The sequence below is a fragment of the Podarcis vaucheri genome (genome assembly GCF_965113315.1).
Source record: "Podarcis vaucheri genome assembly, chromosome: 12".
Classification (NCBI taxonomy): domain Eukaryota; kingdom Metazoa; phylum Chordata; class Lepidosauria; order Squamata; family Lacertidae; genus Podarcis; species Podarcis vaucheri.
This window is the reverse complement of record NC_138750.1, coordinates 45768634-45793648: the sequence shown is the minus strand read 5'-3', so window position 1 is coordinate 45793648 and position 25015 is coordinate 45768634. Positions and strand designations below refer to the sequence as shown.

General features: G+C 39.5%; 1 protein-coding gene across 4 annotated transcripts in view; it reads right to left on the bottom strand.

Annotated features, from left to right (window-relative positions):
• CCDC7 (coiled-coil domain containing 7) overlaps positions 1-25015 on the bottom strand; it is a 165565-nt gene that overhangs the window by 17261 nt on the left and 123289 nt on the right. For all 4 annotated transcript variants that reach the window (XM_082193696.1, XM_082193698.1, XM_082193699.1 and 1 more), the window contains exons 56-68: positions 23634-23756; positions 20920-21039; positions 18026-18139; positions 17296-17415; positions 16291-16416; positions 15932-16051; positions 14521-14640; positions 11451-11570; positions 4928-5053; positions 4272-4373; positions 3665-3784; positions 3051-3152; positions 2737-2835 (exon numbers count right to left, since the gene is read on the bottom strand). In XM_082193696.1, coding sequence (XP_082049822.1) covers positions 2737-2835; positions 3051-3152; positions 3665-3784; positions 4272-4373; positions 4928-5053; positions 11451-11570; positions 14521-14640; positions 15932-16051; positions 16291-16416; positions 17296-17415; positions 18026-18139; positions 20920-21039; positions 23634-23756 — 1512 coding nt within the window. The remainder of the gene's footprint in view (positions 1-2736; positions 2836-3050; positions 3153-3664; positions 3785-4271; positions 4374-4927; positions 5054-11450; positions 11571-14520; positions 14641-15931; positions 16052-16290; positions 16417-17295; positions 17416-18025; positions 18140-20919; positions 21040-23633; positions 23757-25015) is intronic.

The window sequence follows — 25015 nt, the reverse complement described above, 5'->3', positions numbered from 1 at the left end:
TTTCTCACATGCTGTGCCATATAATAATAATATAATAATAATTTATTATTTATACCCCACCCATCTGGCTGGGCCTCCCCAGCCACTCTGGGCGGCTTCCAAAAGAATATTAAAATACTATAATACATCAAACATTAAAAGCTTCCCAAAACAGGGCTGCCTTCAGATGTCTTCTAAAAGCCTGGTAGTTGTTGCTCTCTTTGACATCTGGTGGGAGGGTGTTCCACAGGGAAGGCGCCACTACCGAGAAGGCCCTCTGCCTGGTTCCCTGTAACTTGGCTTCTCGCAGTGAGGGAACCGCCAGAAGGCCCTCGGTGCTGGACCTGTGTCTGGGTAGAACGATGGGGGTGGAGACGCTCCTTCAGATATGTCTAGAATTGCCTCCCAGAACCAATCTTTTGACCTAAAACCTATCCTCAACTGCCACTGTATCCATGAGGTTGCCCTAGTTCACATACCATGCTGTAACTAAGTCTAATTACATGTAACTACTATAATCACACATTCTTCCCATGTTTCTCCCATCTCCACTCCCTCCTCCCTTCTTCATTTGTATCCCATGTTGAATTTTAGATTTTGATGCCATTGTGGTAGGCATGTGACCTTTTGTACTCTGTAAAACACCTTCAACATTAATGGTGTTTTGTATACAATAACAACTTATCACCATCATCTGTTGACATTTCTCTGTGATAGATGTAATATGTAGACTGGGCCTTTGAAAATAAAGATAAAAGAATGAAGAGGTTTTGAACATCAGGAAGGATATAGCTTTTGGGGGAAGGCACAGTACTTTTGTGTAAGATAAGTATTTTCATTTATTATTTTATTTATTAAATTTACATACAATCATTTGTCCAAGGATCACACAGCGGCTTACAGTATTGCTGGCACCCATTTGTCTCAAGAGACAGTGGAGTGCATCTCCAGGGGTGAAGTCAAATTGCTGCATAAGCAGCTCTGAAGTGACCTCCCCAATGCTCAAACCTGGGCAGCGTGCATGGAGGTCCTAGGCTGCCCAGGTGACAAAACCTCCCTCTCATCCTCACTGATGTGGTCTAAAGGAAAGCAGAGCAATGTGTTTGGCACCAGCTGGGCAGCAGGAGCTGCCAGAAGAAGGCATACAAGGCACCATCCAACCATCTTAGAGCCTACACTCCTGATTTGTGTAAGGTTTACTCCTTAGCTGTTTCTTCTCCCAAAGATATCCTGGAAGGCAGTAGAAGTTTAGGGTCAGAATTTTCTTTCTCTTAGATGGGCTACTTTCCCAAGTTGATGAGCCCCACCTGCTCCTCACTTCCCTCTACAGCTTGTGCAGAAACTGCTTTCTTGACTGTTGTATCCACAATTGGTCTCATCTACTCAATCCACCAGAGCCTGCCTTCACATGCATGGGAAGTCCCTAACTCAACGGTGGTTTGAGGCCATCTACTACTCTCATCTGGTTTAGCCAGCCAGTCAAAGCCCTTCCCAGGGTGTGGCTGCTGTTGCATGCAGACAGCTTTTATGAGCCACAGGTGAGAGCTGAGTGCAGGGTGGGGGACAAAGGTGGTCAAACTATTCCAGAAGGAGCACAATGATTCCCCCACCAAAGGTACTACCCCTCTCCTAACATCCCATACACCCTGGTGTACAGTGTAAAACCACAAAAATGCAAACCAAACAATACACACACGTTTAAAAGCCACAGATAGTTTAATTTGCCCAAAGGCCTGGGAGAAGAGGAGTGCACCTGGCACCTATTAACTTACAGAAGCTATGGTGAATGTGTGCATTCCATCAGTTAAGTCAGCACAAGGAGGTGGTAGAGGGAATGCTGGAGAGAGTTGCTTCAAAGGAATTCCAAGATACAGTTACTATGAGGAGCTATGGGGTGGGGCTTCCCCATGGCAGGGAGGAGGTAGTAGGGAGCTGGAAGCATGGTAAGGAAGGGAAGAAAAACTATCAGGTAATAATGATTAGTAAATCATGCTAGTTCACCTTCTATCACAATACATTTACATGTTATATCTGCAAGCTGGTAGCAGGGAATTAAAAAAGGCAATGCCCCAAAGATGAAGACACGTGTAGTTGTGTTGAACATTCTCAGGGCTTTTTTCAGCTAGAACTCATTGGAACTCAGTTCCAGCACCTCTCAGATGGGTGCCATTGTCATTATAATAGAACAAGGGATGTGTTCATGGTGAGTTCCAGAACCTCTTTTTCTAGAAAAACAGCACTGAATATTTTTAGTAGTTACAGTAAACTAGGTAGGAAAGAGGATGGAAAAAAAGGATTACAACAGGAATGAGAAAACCTGTGGCCCTCCAAACATGGTAGGATTATATCTCCCATCAGCCCTAATCAGCATAGCCAATTGTCATGGATGATGGGGATCTGCAGTCCAGAAATACCTGATGGGCTGGAGGTTCCCCATCCGTGGCTTACAAGAAGCAGAATTTGGTATGAGCTTTTGTGTGCATGCACACTTCTTCAGATACACCTGAAGAAGCAGAATATTATTGACCAGAGGTGGATCTACACACAGGAAAAAACACTATAAATAAGTCAAAAAATTAAATTGTTATAACAAAAGAAAAATACCCTTTGGCATCATCTGGTGTTGCATGTGTATAATGCATTTAAAATGCTGTTTCTTGACTAACGTTCACAGGTGAACAAAAATACTCGACAGGAATTAATTATAAGACATTAAAATTGCCAATAACCCAATAATATAATCATATTTGTACTTACGTTCAGGTATATATCCTTCTGGATACTCTTTTAGAAAATATTTTTCCCATTTACTAATCAATTTCTTTTTTTGTTCTTTTAGTTTGCACATTTTTTTCCCTAACAAAATAAAATAGATGTTAATGAACTAAATGAAGAAAAAAATGTCTTTAAATATGTTTTGTTATATATAATAGTGGTTTTTGCATTTATCTACTAAGGAAATTATATTGTGTTCTTTATAGACCAGTTGTTTTTAAAAAAGGCAAACCACAGCCTAAATCCAGTTTGGAATACATGCTACTGTATACACAAGGTGTTAATTCTTTACTCACTTATAGTATCCAGTTGAAAGCCTGAAAAAACTCCTAGATTTTGCATCTCATCCAGTTTTGATTCTAGATTGGAAATTTCTATGAGATCACTGATATTTCTCTCTAGGATATGTAAAAATGGTTATATTCAATAACAGAAAGCAATATTTATTAATATTTATTATTTCCTTTAAAACTGGAATCATATAACATTGAGATTCTGTAGCAAAGAGAATTCTGAAATAGTAGGATGGAATAAAGTGGCAGGTCCTATTTGACATTTTTCAGAGCTATAGAAAAGAACAGCAGAAAATGCAACCTGTAATCCTTTCAGTTGGTCTTCCATGAAAACAGGATTGTGTTCTCATTGTGAGGATAGAGATATTTATTTATGAATTTATTTATATATTTTATAAAGAATTATACCCTGCTTGCTTGTAAAAAACACCTCGAAATGATTTACAAAAGATAAAACAGTAAAATCAAGAGACAACAGCATTTAGTGTCAATAAACATTATCCTCAGAAAAGGTATTGTAGAACAAAATGCTCTAGGTTTTAAGCAAACTGCAATCAGAAGTTATTTTGACAATGTCTCTGAAGCACCATTTCCATGGAATTTTGTTTTGGACTTACCATCAGGTCTTGTCCTTGCTCCTTGGTCTAAACTAAGTGCTTCTTCCATATTTTGAAGAATTGCCTCAAAACTAGAAACCAAACGGTTTCTTTTCTCACTTATCGCCTGTATTTTCTTCTCTGGATAAAAGATAGTTACTAATTACATTTTCAGAAATGTTCTCTATAAAAGTAAACTAAAAAATGGTGCTGTTACAGAGGGCACGTTGCACTGAAGGAGACTAAATTTTAATACCATGTGCCCAGATAGCTGCAAAACAGTTTTACCAGCCACATTGTACAAATTCATTTTAGTATCTAATAGTGGACAGAAATCATTAGTACCCAAGTACTAATTGGTACAGATTGTACAGATTGGCAAAGATTTTATGCATCAAAAGCAATTGGATGCAGTAAGCCTATATAAATAAATATATATGAGCTGCTTGAAGACACAGGCTAGAGTGCTGTCTAAATCTCTAAAGGTTGTGCAATATGAGACTTTATGAAGAGTATGTAGAAAAATCAATAAAAATGTAACAAAACACAATTTAAAATAACATTGTCTTGATTGGGGGGCAGGTGCCCAAGCAATGCCCAACATACTAAAATTTAACACTTTACTTACCACTTATACCACCTTTTGCAAGGTCTTTCAGCTCTTGCAGATTTAATTCCATGTTTTCCAAAAGTAATGTTCTTCTCTCATATATTTTGTCTAATTCAATTTCTACAAAGATAAATAGTAACAGGTTGTCATTTGTATACACACACGCACTCTGTGCATTTGGGAAGATTCCAAAGCTAAACTAGACTTTTGGTAGATGCCCTTCCCTCCATGCAGATGCAGCAGGGGTACAGCTCAAATTCTTGACCAATATAGTGGCACAAACAACTGCAGAACTACAAATGCAGGCAATCACCCTGTTCTTATTCATGGTCTCTGTACATTCACACATATGGATAGAGTAGCAAACTTACTGGAATCAGCACTGCTGTTAAGACTACAGAGCTGCGCACAGTTTTGGTGGAAGTGTCCACTGGTGATGGTGGGCAGATGTCAAGGGCTGTAACTATGTCAGAAGTCTGGCAACAGGATTCCATGGAGGAATGCAGTGAAAGAAGCAACAGCCCTTGTGGAGTGCAACTGGCATATCAGGGAGGTTTGCCAGTATGGAGCTGAGATGAACATTTTTGAGCACATCATTCTATCACATACTACTTAGGTGAAAATAGGATTCTGAAGTATTGCATGTCTGATGACTTTTTAAATTTCATACTCACCACTGGGTTTTACTACTTCCACATTGCCTGCAATAAGATTTTCTATCTCTTGCATGCTTTGCATAATTGCATCTAAACCTGCAGTCAAAAGTCTTCTTTGCTGAATGAGCTCTTGTACCTTTAGCTCTACAAAAAGGAATATAACATAACTCAAAATGTATTTATTTTACACTAACATAAAAGATGAGATATACCATTTTTTTTTGAAAAGGATGTAGATTATAGATTGAACAATTTAGGCATTAGGCATAACAGATGAGAAAAGTATAGTGGTAACTGCGCAGTAAAAGGAACTGTAAGACACACAGACAGAGGATTCTTGGACTGTTGCCAGAAAGGATTACTTAGATCCAAGGTCCTACATACCAGCTGATGGATAGTAGAATGGAAACCTACTTTCTGTTGCCAGTGTACAATTGGGAGCACACTAGTATCTGCTTCTCTGTGTGGAGTAAGTGAACATGGGAGGTGGTTGTTGCACAATACTTGTGTTGCAACCTTTATTCAGTTCAATTTGGAAAAAATACCAAAACATCAATCACTTGTTCTCATGGCTTAACTCAGGGATGGGGAAACTTTTTGGTTCCACATGTTATATTGTTATGGAGCAACTGAAGCAAACAGGATTGCTCTCCCTTTGCATCAGGTGAGGTAAAGAGAGATCAGTCATGCTTAGTGCTGGGTTTGTATTTTGCTTACAATTGCAAAGGTTCCCAATAACCAGCTGGTTGTCAGGCACCACAAAATACCCATTTCACATGTGAAAAATGTAAAGCATGATGCTCAGAACCTACATGGGTATGATGTAGAACAGGATTTCCCAAACTTGGCCCTCCAGCTGTTTTTGGACTGCAACTCCCATCAACCCTAGCTAGCAGGACCAATGTTCAGGGATGATGGGAACTGAAATCTAAAAACAGCCAGAGACCCAAGTTTGGGAAACCCTAATTTAGAAGAAAAAGGATACCCCCACTTGTTGGCCATGCCTATGATGTTATGGGAGCACTTCAAATGCTGAAGAACCCTGCAGCCAATCATAGCACCAGAAGGACGTAAATCTTGCATGTATCAAGCACAACTCACATGACTTGTAAACACAGAGAAGAACTTTGTGAGGACTTTCATCATGAGAGTGGGGCTTCAGGGTGAGATCACTACAGTGGAATGGCACTGTGCCCTCTCAGGGGCACAAATATTGGGCACTTTGCAAAAGAGATGTCACACTTTGAGCAGAGTTCACCTCACTAGCACACAAGAGGGAAGACAACTATCACTAATACAAATCTCTCAAGCCTCAATCCCAAGCAAGCACCTGGCAGCAGCTCTCTGGACAACAAAGAGCACCTTTCAAACACTCTGATGGTACACTCACAGGCTGTCACAGAGCTGATCCACAAGATCAGTCTGCTGAGCCACCCAGAACCCAGGATAAATAATATTGGGGGGCAAGGGGGTGGAATATTGTTTGTTGCTATGGTATACATTTTTTGTTGTAAACCACCCTGTGATCATCAGATGAAGAGCCATATACAAATTTAATAGATAAATAACAGATAATAACCCCTCACATGGAGAGCTGGCAGCACTGGCAAATACCCCGGATGAGCTACAACTGCTCTGGCTCCCCATACAATCCTCCCCACTGTGATTCTAGCCACTATGCAGTTGCCTCCCTCAACTCGTGTTCACAGGCTGCTTTGCAACAAGTGCTATCCCACCAAGAATCCAGTGGTTTTGGTGTGGCCCAACACTGCTCCACTGGGATGGAGACTCCCAACCGCCACTACAACTCTTCACACACAAGTCAAGACATACTGCAAATGATATTCAATTTAAAAAACTGTTCACATTATGCCTATTTTATTCTTTAACAAGTTCACTTTTGCACAACTTGGGTTCCCCCTACAGTACTCCTGCAACAGTCTTGGCAGACTTGGCTCCCAGCATCCCCTGCTGCAGGAGCACATAGCCCAGTGGGATAAAAAGTGCACTCCAGCCAGAGATGGAGGACTCGAAACAAACACATGGGCAAAGGGTCACAGGAAGAGACAGGCTCAGCACAGGGAAGGAAGACCCTCAGCAAAGCACAGAGGCAAAGTTCACAGGCAGCAAGGGAGGGAGAGAAACCCTGGCTCAGCAGTTGCGGTTAGGCTACCTGGGACAACACCAGTGGAAGGGTAGCTCAACCTTGGGGTAACCAAAGGGTGGGGAACCAGACAGCAAACAAGTAGGAGTCAAAGTTCAAGAGGTGTGCCTACAAGAAACTCATGTAACCAGGGCACACAGGAAACTACTTATAAATAAAAGATTAGGACAAGAATTCATCTCATCGGACAAAGTCAAGAAAAGAGGAGTTGTGATTTATGTAAAAGAGAAATGGACCCCAAAAATGATGTTTAAAGATGAACAAGGAAGATACCTGGCAGTTGAAATACAAGTACAAGGAGAAAAACTTTTAATAGTTGGAGTTTATGCACCAAATGAAGGCAAGGCGGAATTCTTTAAGAAACTTCACGAAACTCTGATGGACTATTTGGATTACAATGTAATAATTATGGGAGATATGAATGGTGTGGTTTCTACAAATATGGACAAGGCACAAAGACTGACAATCTCCAAGGAAGGGAGACTTCCGAAGACCTTCTTTGAAATGACTGAAAATATGGATTTAATATACATATGGAGAACGAGGAACCCTCTCGAGAGAGAGGGAACTTTTTTCTCTCAAGCAATGATGACCTGGACCAGAATCGATCAAATTTGGATTACTAGTGGGATGGCTCCAAAGATTAAGAAAATAGAAATCTGCCCAAAGACCTGCTCCGACCATAACGCCGTGAAGATAGAAATGAAACCTACAACAACTGGTCAATTTAGATGGAGGATGAATGACACCCTGTTTCGAGATGAGGAGATCCACAGAAAGGCCCAAAAAACCTTAAAGGACTACTTTGAAATAAATCTAAAGGCTGATGTGGAAAAAAGAGTGATCTGGGACGCAAGTAAAGCCGTGATGCGAGGATTTTTGATTCAACAAAATTCAATAAAAAAGAGAAAGCAGAATGAGAAGAAGGAAAAGATCTTGGAAAAGATAAAAGAAGGAGAGAGAAAATTAAGATCAAAACCAAAGTCCCAGGAGATCCTGAGAGAGATTAAGTTATACCAAACACAATATATGGAATTGATGGATCAAGAGATTGAGTGGAAGATAAAGCAAATGAGACAGAAGACATTCGAATCTGCAGATAAATGCGGTAAGCTTCTGGCTTGGCAATTGAAGAAAAGACAGAAATTAAATACAGTTACAAATCTAGAAGTGGATGGAAAGAATATATCCAAACCCAACGAGATTAGAAACTGTTTCTTGAGTTATTTTAAAAAGTTATATTCACAAGGACCACAGAATGAAGAGGATATAGATGAATTCCTTAAAAAAATATGGATTACAAAAAATCTCTCATCAAAGTAAGATGGATCTAAATCAGAGAATAACAGAACAAGAGATAGAGGGTGCCATTCAGAACATGCAATTGGGCAAATCTCCAGGACCAGATGGACTGACTTCCAGATATTATAAATCATTGAAGGAGTGGTTGGTTCAACCGCTAAAGGAAGTCTGTAATGAGATTTTAGAGGGGGAAAAGGCACCAGAATCTTGGAAAGAAGCTTATATTACACTCATACCAAAGACAGAGACTGAAAAGACACAACTTAAGAACTACCGCCCAATATCATTACTTAATGTGGATTACAAAATTTTTGCAGACATTTTGGCAAAAAGATTGAAAAGAGTTTTGATGGAAAAGATTCATAAGGACCAAGCAGGCTTTCTCCCAAAAAGACACTTATCAGATAATGTGAGGAATATAATTGACATTTTGGAATTGCTGGAGGTGAATATTAACACTAAAGCAGTTTTGATTTTTGTGGACGCGGAGAAAGCCTTTGACAACATTTCTTGGAGTTTTATGAAAAAGAATCTTCATGGGATGGGGGTAGGCCAAGGATTTGAGAATGGTATGGGTGCGATATACTCTGAGCAAAAAGCCAAACTAATTGTAAATAATGTAATAACTGAAGAATTTAAGATAGAAAAAGGAACACGACAGGGGTGTCCAATTTCCCCATTGCTTTTTATTTCCGTCCTGGAGGTGTTGCTAAATATGATTAGAGATGACCAGCAGGTTAAAGGTGTACAGGTCGGAGCAAAACATTATAAATTAAGGGCCTTTGCAGATGACTTGGTTTTGACTTTACAAGAGCCAGACACCAGTACAAAAAGGGTGTTGGAAATAATTCAAGAATTTGGCCAGGTAGCTGGATTTAAATTGAACAAACAAAAAACTAAAGTTTTGGAAAAAAAATTAACAGTTATGGAGAGGGAGAAATTCAAGAATGAAACAGGCTTGACAGTGGTTAAGAAGGTGAAATACCTAGGGGTTTATTTGACATCTAAAAATCTCTATAAAGATAATTATGAAAAATGCTGGTCAGAAATTAAAAAAGATCTAGAAATATGGTCAAATTTGAAACTGTCAATGTTAGGCCGAATTGCAGTTATTAAAATGAATGTATTGCCTAGAATGTTATTTTTGTTTCAAACTTTGCAGATTCTTGACAAGATGGACTGTTTCAAGAGGTGGCAGAAAGACATTTCGAAATTTGTCTGGCAGGGCAAAAAGCCCAGAATAAAATTTAAAATACTGACAGATGCAAAAGAAAGAGGGGGATGTGCCCTGCCGGACTTAAAATTGTACTATGAAGCAGCAGCGTTCTGCTGGCTGAAAGAGTGGATGCTCCTCAAGAACACAGATATCTTGGATTTGGAAGGTTTTAATAATACATTTGGTTGGCATGCATATCTATGGTATGATAAAATTAAAGTGCATAGGGCCTTTAAAAATCATATTGTCAGAAAAGCATTGTTTAATGTTTGGACAAGATACAAAGACTTGTTGGAAAATAAAACCCTTAGATGGGTGTCACCTTTGGAGGCTAAGGCATTGAAAAAACTCAATATGGAGGCCGGATGGCCAAAGTATTGGGAAATCTTGGAACAAGAAGGAGATAAACTGAAGTTACAGAGTCATGAGAAATTGAAACCCAATGTACGAGATTGGCTCCATTATTGTCAAATAATGGAGGTATATAAACAAGATAGGAAAATTGGCTTTCAGGTGGAGAAATCAAAATTAGAAACTGAACTGTTAGAACCCAATACTAAGAATTTGTCAAGAATGTATGATTTGCTGCTGAAGTGGAATACACAGGATGAAACGGTTAAATCAGCAATGATTAAGTGGGCACAGGACATTGGTCATAACATTATGTTTGCTGACTGGGAATGGTTGTGGAACACCGGGATAAAATTTACGGCATGCAATGCCTTAAATGAAAATATTATGAAAATGATCTATAGGTGGTACATGACCCCAGTCAAGCTAGCAAAAATTTATCACCTGCCTGACAATAAGTGTTGGAAATGTAAAGAAGTGGAAGGTACTTTTTATCACCTTTGGTGGACGTGCCCGAAGATCAAGGCCTTCTGGGAAATGATATATAATGAAATGAAAAAGATACTTAAATGCACTTTTCCTAAGAAACCAGAGGCCTTCCTCTTGGGCATTGTCGGCCAATTGGTCTTAAAGAGAGATAGAAACTTTTTTATGTACGCTACTACAGCAGCAAGAATCCTCATTGCAAAGTATTGGAAGACACAAGAGTTACCCACCTTGGAAGAATGGCAGATGAAAGTGATGGACTATATGACATTGGCCGAGATGACTGGCAGAATCCGCGATCAGGGGAAGGAGACGACGGAAGAAGATTGGAAGAAGTTGAAAATCTATTTGAAGGACTATTATAAACTTGATGAATGTTAAAATGTCAAGGCTTTGAGAATGAAAGGGTTACAGCGAGATAAGAATAGATTGAAGGAAATATTAGTAAGACACATCCTTGACAGAACTGTTAGAAGTTGCTGAAAAACTTTGGTCATCGAGATGCAAAAAGGGGAGGTATGGGGGAGTCTGAGAAACGAGGTTTATGAAAATTTGGTTATGAAATTATACGTGTTTGTATGTCTTTTTATATGTTTGTATTGTTCTAAAAATTCTCTGTAAAACTAATAAAAATATTTATAAAAAAAAACAAAGTTCAAGAGGTGACAAGGGCGATAATGGACTCCGACAACAGTGCCTGTGTGCAGTAGTGGTTGCCAGGACATAGTAGTGGTAGAGAGAGGAGCGTTTTGGCAGTATACTGGGCAGGAAGGAAGTGTGCAGAGCAGAAATGGAAAGTTACAGCAGTAATGAGAGGGTGGACTGGAGGGGCAGAGTCGCCTGGAGGCTGAGCAGAAGCAACACAGAGCAGCATGTGGATATCATACAGTCATAGGCATGTTGTGCTAGTGACTACTCCACCAAATGCTGTTTGGATGCTGTGGTTATTATGTTGGTGGATCACTGGTGGCTGAGCTGTTTGACACATTCCCATGACTTGGATTGCCCAGTAAAATACTTACCACTGATACCACCTGGCTCGGCAGCTGCAAGAGCCTTGGCTTCTTGCAGTTCTCTAAAATTTGTTCTCAAATTTTCCAAAAACACTTTCTTTTTTTCATGTAGTTGTTTCAAAGCCATTTCTACAAAGAAATATTTTACAAATATTAGCTGAAGTTTGGCAAATAGCCTTTCTTGAAAACATCTCTCACAAACTAAAAATACAGTGGTGCCTCGCAAGACGAAAAGAATCCGTTCTGCGAGTCTCTTTGTCTTTCGGTTTTTTCGTCTTGCGAAGCAAGCCCATTAGCAGCTTAGCTGATTAGCGCTATTAGCGGCTTAGCGGGCTTAGCGGATCAGCTGATAAGCGGCTTAGTGGCTTAGCAGATCAGCTGTTAAGCGGCTTAGCGGCTTAGGATCAGCTGATAAGCGGCTTAGCGGCTTGGGAAAAAAGGGGGGGAACCCGCAGGAACTCACAAGACATTTTCATCTTGCAAAGCAAGCCTATAGGAAATTCATTTTGCGAAGCACCTCCAAAACGGAAAACCCTTTCGTCTAGCGGGTTTTCCGTCTTGCGAGGCATTCGTCTTGCGGGGCACCACTGTATCTAAAGGACAGAGCTCAAATGAATGGTTTCTTTAGAATATATGACATTATTTTATTTCTTATACAACTATTGAGGCACATGGTCACTCAGTACCGTGAGGATATGCAAATGTCTAGCTCACGTAAGACTATATAGAACCTTTATGCTTAATAATTATAGAACTCAATGGTGTTTTTAGCAATTAATTTTTAGCAATTAATAGCTAAAAAAATTGTTTTACATGCTTCTCTGCTACTTGAATTATATGAGATGCAGAGTGACATTTAGCTGTGATAAAGAACCGTTAGTTCTTATCTGAATGGCAGTTCTGTAGGCACCACCTTGTAGTTGAAGGCAGGAAAGAGAATTTGATAGAAGTAGGCAGCTTCCAGAATCCTATTTGCATCCTTATCAAGCTCAAACAAATCAGCTGCACAAGACAAAACACAGAAAAGAGGAAGAAAATACCTACCTCCCTAATAAAAATGTTTAGAATTCTAAACATTTTACATATTTTTTTAGAAAACTTAAAAACTAGGTAACTTAAATGAAGCGGTCAAGAAACTAGGGTGAGGTCTCATGACCTTTGCAAGCAACACAGAATTACCATTCAGATAGGAACCAGCAATTCCTTCTCGTGTTGCTGTAGAAGGTCATCTTTATTTTTATTTATGTAGTTATTTATGAGATTTAGGGGTGATATTAAGCTTCCCTATGTTGGGCAGGATCTACGATTTCTGGGTCAATTCTGTAGTTTCTAGTAAAGGAGCTAGGTGATGCTTGTGTAGCTGCCTTAGAGACTTCAGCACCATTAGATGTTGAAGAAGGACTCCCCCTGAAGTAACTGGTGTAATTTCTGCCATGTTCCGAAGGTGCTGGGTGGCATTCCTTCTTTGGTCATTTGGAAACCAGAGATTGTACAAAGCAAGGTGCTGGCGATGGGCTAGAAAATAAATCCTGTAGCCCTGAAGTTGAGTACTGAAGTTGAAGACTACCTCCCACTGGATGCAGACTAGCATCATTGCTGTGACCCCCTTTAGAGGGGGTCTACCCTCTACCAGTGTTAGTATCTTGCTGGGGCCTTGCAGAGCAGTAAGATTAGTTTCAGCAAGAGTGGTTGGGTATGGAATCCATGCCCTGTGGACAAAAGCCATGAACGTCATATGAAGGAAAACAACAAAAGAAATAGCTCTCCAGGCAAGAAAAGACAAGAACCTCCTTCTGTTGCAAGATTTAACTAAGCCATCTTTAAGGGCATATTCCCTGAAAATTTGCCCCATAAGTCAACTCTAGCTGTGGTATAAGCATCCCAGTGCTTCAGCCATAGGTTCTCCTTCTGACACCAGAGAGTGAGCTGCAAATTGTGTGCTGCCAAGTGTGGCATCATCCATAAAAGCTGTTGCTCTGTATATCTTGAGGATGGGCTGGTCCTGATGAGGATTGCCAAGGAGGTCATCCAGCCATATTAGGGAAGCTCAAGTTAACATAGAAGCAAAGCAAGAAGTATACATGGTTAGGGCTGCTATCTCATGAAACCTGCAAACAGCAAGTCCAGCTTCCTCTCAGTAGAAGTTGGGCATCCTCATATTTAGGCAGGAGAAATTCCTTTAGGCAATGAATTAAGAAACAAGTGTGTCAATGGCTGGAAGCTTCAGCATGTCCATAAATTCGAACTCTAAATTACCAAATTTGTCAGCCATAGAAACAGACTAATAAAGGGGAGTACTATTCAGCCTTGGTTACGGTTTTGAAAGGACTGGGAACTGGAAGTGATTTCACAGAAGGCTTTGGTTCAATTATTACTGCTGCTCCCTTAGAAGGTGCAGAAGGGGGCTCAGCAAGGTTGTTGTTAATACCAACTGCCCCCCCCCAACTCTGCATACTAAAGGAACAAAGTAGGAATAATGGATGAGAGATTTGCTCTTCTACTTATGAACCTTCACTCCACTCCCTACTCTCACATTCAGGATTCACAGATAAGAGAGAGGTTAGGTACAGCGGAAAAAAACCATCACACATGCTATCTTTCCTTCTGCTAAAATGGCTAAGGTAGGAAGGAGGGTCAGAGAGAGAGGGGGAGGGAGGGGGAGAGAGATTTCTTTATTCTTGATTCTGAGTTTTGAAAGAAACGGGCAAGAGAGCCATGGAAAAACAGAAATCAGAGGGCTTCTCAGAGAAAAGAGGAAGACCAGAGGGGTAAGGGTGGAGAAGAAACACTGAGGCAAACCACAAGCAGTTCCAGAGAAAGAGTAGTGTGGTGGGAAAATGGAAGAACAAGAGGAACAAGCTAAGGAAAAATTTGAAAAGGAAATAGAAATAGCCTAAGTAAAGAGGGAGCTAGATATAAATGCAACCATTTCAACAAAAGCAGGAAATTGAACTGGATTCTGGGAGCTGCCCACTTCACCTGCCTTCAATCACAAAGTGACACTGTAACCTTCAATAATTACCTCCACTAATGAAAGAATGGATTCTGCAATTAAATATGTCACATATTCTATATTCACCTCTGTCTTTCATTTGTTTTTCTGAATCAGTATCCTGTATATTTTGTATATCTTGAATAATTGCTTCCAGGCCTGCAGCCAAAAGCCTTCTTTGTTCAGTGAGGTGTTGAAATTTTTTCTCTACAAAAAACGGGGGGGGGGGAGAAGGTTTTAGCAACAATAGAAATGTATTTCTTAACATAGCCTTCAAACTGCAAGATGATTATCCCGCAAGGTGTCATTTGTCTTTTGGAATAAATAATTATTCTCTACTGTGCAATAGCAATACTGTTGCAAGCAAGTACAACTGAGGCACAAATATTCCTCAAGGGGAAAGAAGAGAGCAACCAAATTCGAAGTTGGGGTGGGTGATTTTTGTGTTGCTTGTTTCTCTTGTACTGTCAGTGATGCTTTCTCTTCATTCTCATTTGTTCTAGAATAAAGACAGCCATATCTAAAAAGGAACATGTTAGCTGTTGCATATAAAACTGAGAAAGGTAGAATAATTCACTTACAACCTCAGTTTTAAATAACAGTCCCGGATAAAATGACAACTTTTATTGTAAAAAAAATGTTTATAAATATATATTTTAAATACATTTGGTCAATAGGCATATGCTGGGGGTAAAAACAGAAGTTTATTATTTCGTGAATGTCTCTTCACTGGGCATTCCTGAGGGCATTGCAGACAACTGGGATTACACCTCCTACAACACCTGCCTATGAGCCAGATCCCCTAGAGCTTTCTTCTGGGAGAGAAGCCACTCTCTGCCTCCTAGATCAGAAACAACAGCAACCAGAACCAACAGCAGGCTCATGCACAGGTTGAACCAAAACGGTTCCATTTGTTTGTGTACTGTAATGGGTATGAGTTACTCGTGCGTAAACTGGTGCCTTTCTCGATTAATTTGCCTTGTTAAACCTTTCTGACTGCACAGCCCCTTCTCATCGTGGCTGCCTCAGTCACTGGCAGAATCTGTCAGTGGGCGTTTCTTGAACCTCTTCCAGCATAAAAGTTGTTTGACACCCAGTCTCCTCCTCCTCTCACTGCGCGGGAGTCTTCTGCGCAGGGAAGGCGTGGGTAGCGGGGGACCTGGGCTCTCCTCACTGATGTCCAGTGAAGAGTCCTGGAGCCCTCTCTCCAATTCCCCCGTCTGCCCCCCTTTATCCCTGGTGTTGCGCTGATTGGCTTCCCCCTCTACTGAGCTGTTTCTCCCCCTGCTGCTGGGTCCTTCGCCAGCATCATCTGGGAGCCTCCCCTTCGCCTCTCACTCCGATGTCAGTTCCCTGACATGTCCTTTTTGATGTGTTCTATTTATTGTTTTGAGTACTTTTGCAACATTTGTGTAAGCAACCTTGAGCATGGTTTTAACTATGGAAAGACGACATACACACAAGATTATGATGATATTTAAACATATGATATACCTACCATTGATACTGCTTGGTTGAGTAGTTGCAAGTGTTTGTGCTTCTAGCCAGTTTTTGAGATTTGAGTCCAAGCGTTCCAAAAACAGTTTTTTCTTCTGTAAAAGATGACTTAAATCCCTTTCTAGAAATGAAGATGTTTTTAAAAATTAAAACATAGTTTTAAATGTTATTTTTACAGCTAGAATCATAGGAGATCATAAATTGTGAAAAGTAGTTTCTGAGACTATATATAGAGTACAATGACAGTACATAATATTATGTTCTTGGCAATATTTCAATACATAATAATCTCTAGATTGTTTTGATTACTATAGTTATAATACTTGTGCTTATGTACAAACACATTTATTATGTACTCACCAATGGGTCTTATTACTCCACCTGTCTCAGAAAGACGAGATTTCATTTTCTGTGAATCTTCCACAACTCTTTCCAGGTTTTCAATCAAAGTCTTTCTTTCCTCATTTAACTTCTTTAATAGATTATCTACATGACAATTTTCCACAATTTGTTTAGAAACACTTTAAGGATATTACTAAGGATGTTGACATGAACTTTAATATTAGATAATACAATTAATACTATATTACATACATGCAATACATTTAAACCTAACGACCATTTGTCTTTCTGAAGTTGCTGCATTAAGTATTTTTTCTGTGTTTGACTGTTACCTCATTTTTCCTCAACAAAAATCATTTGAATGTTTAAAATGTCTCAAGTTACCATTCAACTCTGTTAAATATGAAATAACACAAGCAGTGTTGGAAACCCAAGCTGAAAGATAGTGAGTAAAAAAAACCTCTATCATTAATCAGCAGTGATTTTATGTATTCATAAGGAAGGACAACTGGAGTAGAATTGCCAATTGGACTAAGAATGGTTTAATTTTGGCTGAAACTGTGCTCTTCTTTTTGCCCAGCTATAGATTAATCTCATTACCTACCCACTCAAGTAAGCACCATTTTCACAGTTGTTGTCATGTCTTTTTGTACTTAATATGTTATGTGCTTTCCATATAATAAAGGAATGTGAATGTCTAATGTTCAACAGAAGAAGAAAGAACTCAAAGGTCATGATGGTCAGTATTACCTTTTGAATACACAGATTTCTACATTCTAACGTCCCTGTCAGGATGGAAAACAATAGGTTCTATTCCTAGAGACTTACAAAGCCAACTAGATACTTGAACTTTCTAAAATATTTGACTGTTCATCATAGCTGTTCTGTCTGAGTTGTAGAACAGCAGAGTACTGAATATCTGTATCAGTAGATAATATCTACTGAAATAGAAGGACATTGCATTTCAGGTTTGTATCTTTAAGATATTAACAGAACTAGCAGCAAAAATAATCATATACATACCACTGCTAGGGCCTGGTTGGGTAGCTGCAAGAGCCCAAGCTTCTTCTAGCTCTTTCAGGTTGGATTCCAAATTGTCCAATAAATGTTGCTTCCACTCTGACAGTTTATATAATTCCTTCTCTATAAATAGGAATATTTTAGAATTATCTCTTGAAAAATATGTCCTAACTGCTAAGTAAGGATGATATCCAACTAAGGTATACTCAAAGTAGACTCACCGAAGTACCTTCATTTCAATGGATCTACTCAGAGTATGATGAACTTGGATATCACCCATTTTCACATAAAATGAAGAAACATATTCAAATGTAAAAACTTGCTTCTTTTGTAACAAGACAAATTTCATCCATCCTTGCAGCTTTTAAAGCAAGGGGTAAAGGCTAACTGAAATTCTTCTGAAAGTGTCAAAAATTGTAGGGCGCCTAGGGTGAAAATACAAAAGTTGACCTTTTATCTATTTACAATATTTGTATGCCAATTGTCCACCTAAGTATCTTAAGTACGTAAATATCTTTAAAACTTAATACAGTGGATTAAATCAACATAAAATACAATGTAAAATCTAAAAAATATATAATTATAACAAATTTCTAAGAAAATTTGGAAACGCATTATGCTATATATTTAGTTTGTGGTCTCACACATTCTTTATTCACTTTAATTAAGCTTGCAACTCCTGGAATAGTATGCAGACTTAAGCACCTACAAGTGAAATTTAATCAGTATTTACCAGGTGATTTTGAAACCTGAAGCTGTACATCTCTTAGTACCATCTTGTGTAGAATTTCTTCTAGTTCTGCAGTCAAACGTTTTCTTTCCTCGGCTACCTCCTTTAGTTTATGCTCTACAAAAAAATTTCAGGCCAATTCATAACACACTATTAATGCAATTGAAATAAAAACATTACAAAGTGCAATTAGTATACAAAATTATCTAACCATTTTAAATAGGAATGCTTAGCACTATCACAGTAATGCAGACAGAAATTCTATAACACAGTGCAGCATTTTTTCCCCATCATATTGCACAGAGAGCTAAGTCTTACATAGAACATGTCCTGGAACATATCCTGGAAAGTGCAGATATCATGCAAAACCTGACAGGGAGCTTGCTTTTTCTTTTTCTTTTTTCTTTTTCTTTATAATGACATACAAAAACAAGCAATGGCATTTATTGATATCATGTAGCATATTAGAGCTTGGTGATTAGGTTCTGGTGCAGTCTAGAAGGCTTTAAGTCCTGATTTTTTAAGCAGTGGAAGCTCCTCAATGAGGGCAGAGGTAGCATCCTCCAGAGCCCACCACACCCTCCAGTCACAACCTGGGCAACTCCCAGTTTACATGGGGGTTACATTCCAAGGCACTGTGTGTTTGAAATTTCGAACACCATTGAAAAAGCCTGCAAACACCTCATTCCACTCCCGCCCCACACCTTTCTGTGATTTTTTGGGTCACTTTCAGGCTCAGTGTGATGCATGCATGTGTGGTTGCACACATATTGGACGTGCCTAAAATGGTCACTGCCTGTGCAAGGCATACTTGCTTCCCACCAGAGGTCAGTTTGACCTCTGTGCTAAGAATGCACACTTTTCTTCCCCCAATCAGTTCTGCCAGTTGCCTCCATCCCTGAGCAAGCCCATCTTTCTCCCAGGGAAAGGGTATTTTTTTCCTGTGTAAAAGTGCTTCAGGCAAGGTGTTGCTTCAGGCAAGGCCCAATGCTCCATTTTTTACCCAGCAGGACACATATTTGGTGGAGTGTTGCTTATGGCTGACCTGAACCAATTGTGATGGTCGGGGTGTGGCTGCACAGAGCAAGCGGGAGGTGAGTAGCTGGTATCTCTCACTCAGACGACTAGTGAACATGTGAGAGGAAAGGACTGGAGGAAGGAAGCCATGAAGGCAAAGCCACAGAGGCATGGAACTGCAGACTTTGCTGCTTGGCAGTGGCAGCTATTTGTAATTAACCAGCATAGGTTTTGGAATATTGGGTTTCTGGTGGGAAATCAAAGCACAAAATTTCCACCCTGTGTCCTGATCTTCCCCCACCCTTGGATTCAACTGTAGCAACTGATATTGTAACATGAACACACTCTAGAGAAAAAAGCAAATGTCTTGATCCAGGGCACAGTGAGGCAGTCACCTCAGGGAAGCACACAGCACACTTGCTGCTCATTGCCACAAGGTGCTTACATCTGGCCACTGCTGTGCCCCTTGCTGCTGCCAGGTGCACACTGCTGGTCATTGTCAGGCACTTGCTGCCACCACCTGCTCCTCTCCAGCTTCCCTTTACTTTCCAGGCTATCTCTAGGCAGCCGTGGCTGCAGAGGAAGAGGCAGTGGGTGGGAGGCATTTTCAAGTTTCCCTGCAGCAACAAAACATCCAGGGCCAGCCCTGTCTCAGCCATTCCTCACCCTGCTTTGCAGTGCCTATACTTATTAGACCTGTTTAGGGTTGTGGGTTTTTTTAAAAGCAAACAATAGCACTATTGTTGTCAAGCTTCATAATGGTGCACAAAGTGAAAACACCAAACGGAGAGGCAATCAATAAAAAACAGCAAGGCAGGAGGAAAACAACTCAAAAGCCTGCAGCGCACAGCTGATCTTCCAACATCCCTTCCCAAACATTTAATTTTTATCTAGCATAGGCATTCACCTCTCCCTTCTCCAGCTCTGCAAGACCTCAATTGGTTTGAAAAAAGAGATGGTGAGAGGGTGAGCAGGCAATACAGTCGTACCTCGGGTTAAGTACTTAATTCATTCCGGAGGTCCGTACTTAACCTGAAACTGTTCTTAACCTGAAGCACCACTTTAGCTAATGGGGCCTCCTGCTGCCGCCGCGCCACCAGAGCCCAATTTCTGTTCTCATCCTGAAGCAAAGTTCTTAACCTGAAGCACTATTTCTGGTTTAGCAGAGTCTGTAATCTGAAGCGTATGTAACCCAAGGTACCACTGTAGTTGCTTTGGGGAGAATACTTATGTGAGGAGTGATGGAGAGGATGGAACCAATGGAAGGATTCCGTATGTGTGTGAGAGCTATTTGGAGGAACAAAGTGGTAATCCTGTTTAGGTTGAGATGAGTAACATATGGATTTGCAGTGTGAATCAGGAAATGTATAATATGCAAGAATTACAAGATCTAACTGATCAAACTTGCTTGCTTAAAAAATAATTTTGGCCAAATAATTACCGGTAATACACACCTTTATTATTGTACTTTGTGACTAGGCAGGCTTGCACAGCAATCATTCTGTGGTTGTGCCCACAACAGTTTACACAGATTTGGAAATGTGCCCATGAGTCCCAAAAGATTGACAGTTTAAACATTGTTTGCTGCTGTTACAGCAAAGTCACAAGAGAACAGGCACTCTCTATGCCTACCTCAACCAAAATGCCTTGCTCTGAGGAAGGACAGCCGTTTCGGAGCATCTGGCCCACTGGGACCTTTGCTCCTGAAGGGGCAATGGGGACAGATCAAGGCAGGGCTTGGAATAAGGTCATTTGGGTGGCCAAGCACCTCTTTGGACTGGTGTGGGTTTCTCCATGTCTACAAGGCCTGGGTTAGCTGTAATCCTGACTTATATATGTTTTAGACTAACAGAAATCATGAGAAATCACTGTATACATACTATTGATTGTGCCTGGCTGAGCAGCTTCAAGAACTTCAGCTTCTTCTAGTAGTCTCTGATTGGATTCCAACTTTTGCAGCAACTGTGTCTTCTTCATAGCCAATTCTTCTAATTCTTCTTCTGCAAACACACACACATAATAACCTTTTGAAAAATGGTTTCAAATGTCCTTGTAGCTAATAGCATCACAGAACAAAAGCCAGCCCATCTGAATTTATCTGCCCCCACCCCCGCCCCTGTGGTGAAGAAAGCCTAGAATATGGACTATTTCACTAACTACCTGGGGCTCTGCAGATCATGGGCTAGCATATTTTTCCATCAGGAAGATTATGCATCCATATGTAGTTCCTTATGCCCTGTGCCTCTGGGAAAAGAGTCTGGACCCTGGAATGTATCATCAGCTACCAGTGGCACTAATGTACACCAATATATCTATAACTATATTATACCTAATATGTGTTTTGTTTTTGAGTTTTTAAAATAATTTTATTTATTTGAGTTTCTGATATAATTCCATGTCAACAAAATATGGACAAAAATACAGTAAGAAAAGAATCTCTAAAATAAAAAAGAGGTTGCAATTTAAGATTTCCTAGACAAAAAAAAAAAAATCCATAACCCACTTCCTCTCCTCTCCTTCCATGGTTCCTTTTATCTCTTTTTCCTGCGTTTCCTTGGTTCACCCCAGCTGTTGTAGCTACTTTTATGAACTTTATTTATTTCTTACACTGCTGAAAATCTTACCATCCTGCTAGGTAGATAGTTTGCTTATAAAATTTTTTCATATACTTTATTCTATAGAAAAAAAATATATATCCTGTCCTTATATCTTTCATCATTTTGATTTCTTATTCTAGTGGTCATTCCTGCAAGCTCTGCATATTCTAACAGTTTAATGTGTCATTCTTCTTTTGTTGATACCTTGTCCATTTTGAGGTTAGTAACACATGGGTGGCTGTTGTCGTGTATAGGAACAAATTTCTCTGTTTTTTAGTGACTTCTGTTGTTATTAACCCCAGCAAAAAAATTTCTGGGTTTTTAGAAAAGGATTTTGAAAACATTTTTAGTTCATTATAGATCATTTCTCAGTAATTTTTAATTATGTTACATGACCACCACAGGTGATAGAAGGTTCCATCTACTGTCCTACATTTCCAACAATTACCCTTTATTGATTTTGACATTTTCACTAGTTTATTTGGTGTCAAATACAATCTATGCTGCATCTTCATAAAAATTTCTCTTAACATGTAGCATGCTGTAAACCTTGAATTTACTTTCCACACTTGTTCCCATAAAATCAATATTGTGTCCAACGTCCCTAGCCCAACTTACCATTGAAGACTTTACCATTTCCTCCATTTCCCCCCACTCAAGTAATGTTATACATTTTGGATAATATTTTGACCCTGGATCCTAAAAACACATTTTCACCATATTTTTTTATCTAGCTTAAATATTGCATTCAACTGATGGTAACTTAACCAATCTGTTTCGTATTGTCCTATCATAATCTAAAGAAACAACCCCATTTAGATCACCCATTAACACAACTTTCCCCTCATATACCTCAAATGATTTCTCCTATAGGTCTTTGTAAAATTCCAGGTTTTGTTCGTTTGGAGTGTACATTCCCACAATTATCCATCGTTTCCCTGCCCATTTGACCTCCATCCCATTATTCTACCTTCTACCTTCATCCCTGAATATTTGTTTAGGATCTGATTTGGGATTAACATACAAAACCACTCCCCTTTTCTTTTTTTTATCTGAGGAGATTAAATCTTGCCCCAAACTTTTGTTTATAGTTTCCTGTAAACATATGATGTCCATTTTTTTGTTCATACAGGGCATGTGCTATTTGATTTCTTTTGGTTTTATTGTTAAATCCATTTACCTTCCATGAGAGCACTTTCAAGTGCATCCCGGAGCCCTCTTCTTTTAAACCTTTACTACTCTTCCTCTTCCTCCTCTGTATCTGCAGCTGCAGCTAGTGCAAAATATGGTGGCTGAACTGCTCACAAGGGTAGAATATCACCATCAAACTGCACTAGCAGCCAGTTAGTTATAGACAGAGCCTCTGTCTATAATCTTTGTGAATTCTTGGAGAATGGGTGAGGTCCCTGCAGACTGGAGACAGGCAAATGTTGCCACCATCTTCAAAAAGGACAAAAAAGAAGACCTAGGGAACTACCGACCAGTGAGCTTGACATTGATACTATGAAAGGTCCTTGAACAGATAATTTAACAGTCCATCTGTGAGCACTTAGAAAAGGATGCTGTGATTACTAAGACCCAGCATGGGTTTTTCAAGTCATGACAGACGAATCTCATTTCTTCGTTTGATAGAATTACAAGGGGAATGCTGTGGATGTAGTGTATCTTAATTTCAGTAAGGCTTTTGACAAAGTCTCCTATGCATATGTATCAACTGCCTTGTGTTTATAATATAGTATTATTTCTACTCAAAGCTATATTTCATAGCCTATGATTAATTTTCTCCTGATGTAAATGTACAGGAAAACGGCACACTATGACCCTAGAAACACATTGCTATTGGTGACACCTCCATGTATGCGTGCACATGTGATTGAGAGCACATACTAATAGGGTAACTTGCTTCTACCTCCTTTTTCTCAATAGCCTGATAATTGGGCTTACAACACTAGAAACCCGGGGGGGGGGACCCTGAAGGTCATATATTGTCCACCTACCAGCAGAATCAATCTGTCCTTTTTGTGAAGAACGCCGCTGTATTTCGTGTAGACTATGCACAGCTTCTCTTAGATCTTCAGTCAAACGCTTTCTTTCTTGAGCTAATTCTTCTAATTTATGGTCTATAAAAAAATTTGGGGCAATTTATAATACAATAAGTGTGCTAAATGACTACAGAATAAAATAAGTGCACTAAATGAGTGCATTAAATGGCTGGGTTTGTTCTCTACCATTTTGCGTATCTTTCTTTTGTTGCCTTCTTGTGTGAGTAGCATCACTGGCCACACTGTGAGTTTCTTGTGTGTAAAACTAACTTTACTTATACCATTTTCTTTTACCAGCAGGGATATTTAAAGACTTACAATTACTGCTTTTTTAAAAACGTATTTGCTAATCCTGAGGCAACAAAGCCTAACGCCGAGAGGAGGGGGGCCTTCTTCAAATACATGCTTGGACATGTATTTCTGTTTGGACAGCAGTGGGTGTTGTGAAATCATCATGCTAACAGAAATTCCTCATTGGTGAGATAGGTGCATTCTGTGCATGATCATGCCATTTATTTATGAGGCTCATAATTCATAACCAGACCTGCACTTTCTTCTCAGTAAGTCAATCAGGAAGAGCATTGTCTTTTTTCTTTGTATTTTTTAAAGTCAGCCCACCAGAAGATCTGGAGACCTAATTTAAAATTCCTTCTCTTGACACAGGGTCATTGTGTGGTATTGAGTACAATATATTAATCTGGTGCACTTTCAGTCAAACAGTTAGTCAACAGGCATGGCTTACAGCCGAAGCGAAACAATTATCAAGTAGCACTTTAAAAGTTAGCAAATGTATTATTACATCTGCTTTCATAGAATGCATCTGCTGAAGTAAAGTGCAGCCCAATAAATATTATGTCATAATAAATGTATTAGTCTTCAAGGTGCTACTACGTTCTTTTTGTTGTTTTGCTAGAAGTGCATTATGATCTACTTCACAGGGTTGTCATGATGATAAAGGGTTAAAAATATTTTGGCAAACTTAAAATGCTATTACAAAAAAGGAGGATGGTGCAGATGACGATCAAAGCCTATACACAGAACAGAAACATAGAACGCACCCTGCTTGCAAACCCCACCCAAGCAAGCCTGTCCCAGCAGAAAGCCACACACTGGATTTGCTGAGGACTTACATATAAAGTCTAATGCTTCTAAGCCTTAATATCTTGTGTCTCAGATTCTATTTTCCTTTAATTTTTACATTATATTATATATTTTTCATGATTCCAAAACTATATTGTGACTGATAGGGTAAGTTTGTAAGTGCCTAGCAAAAATCTCCTAGAATTGTTTCCAGTTTCTTACCCAGAGGCACCTCTCTTATGTCATTGCTCAATACA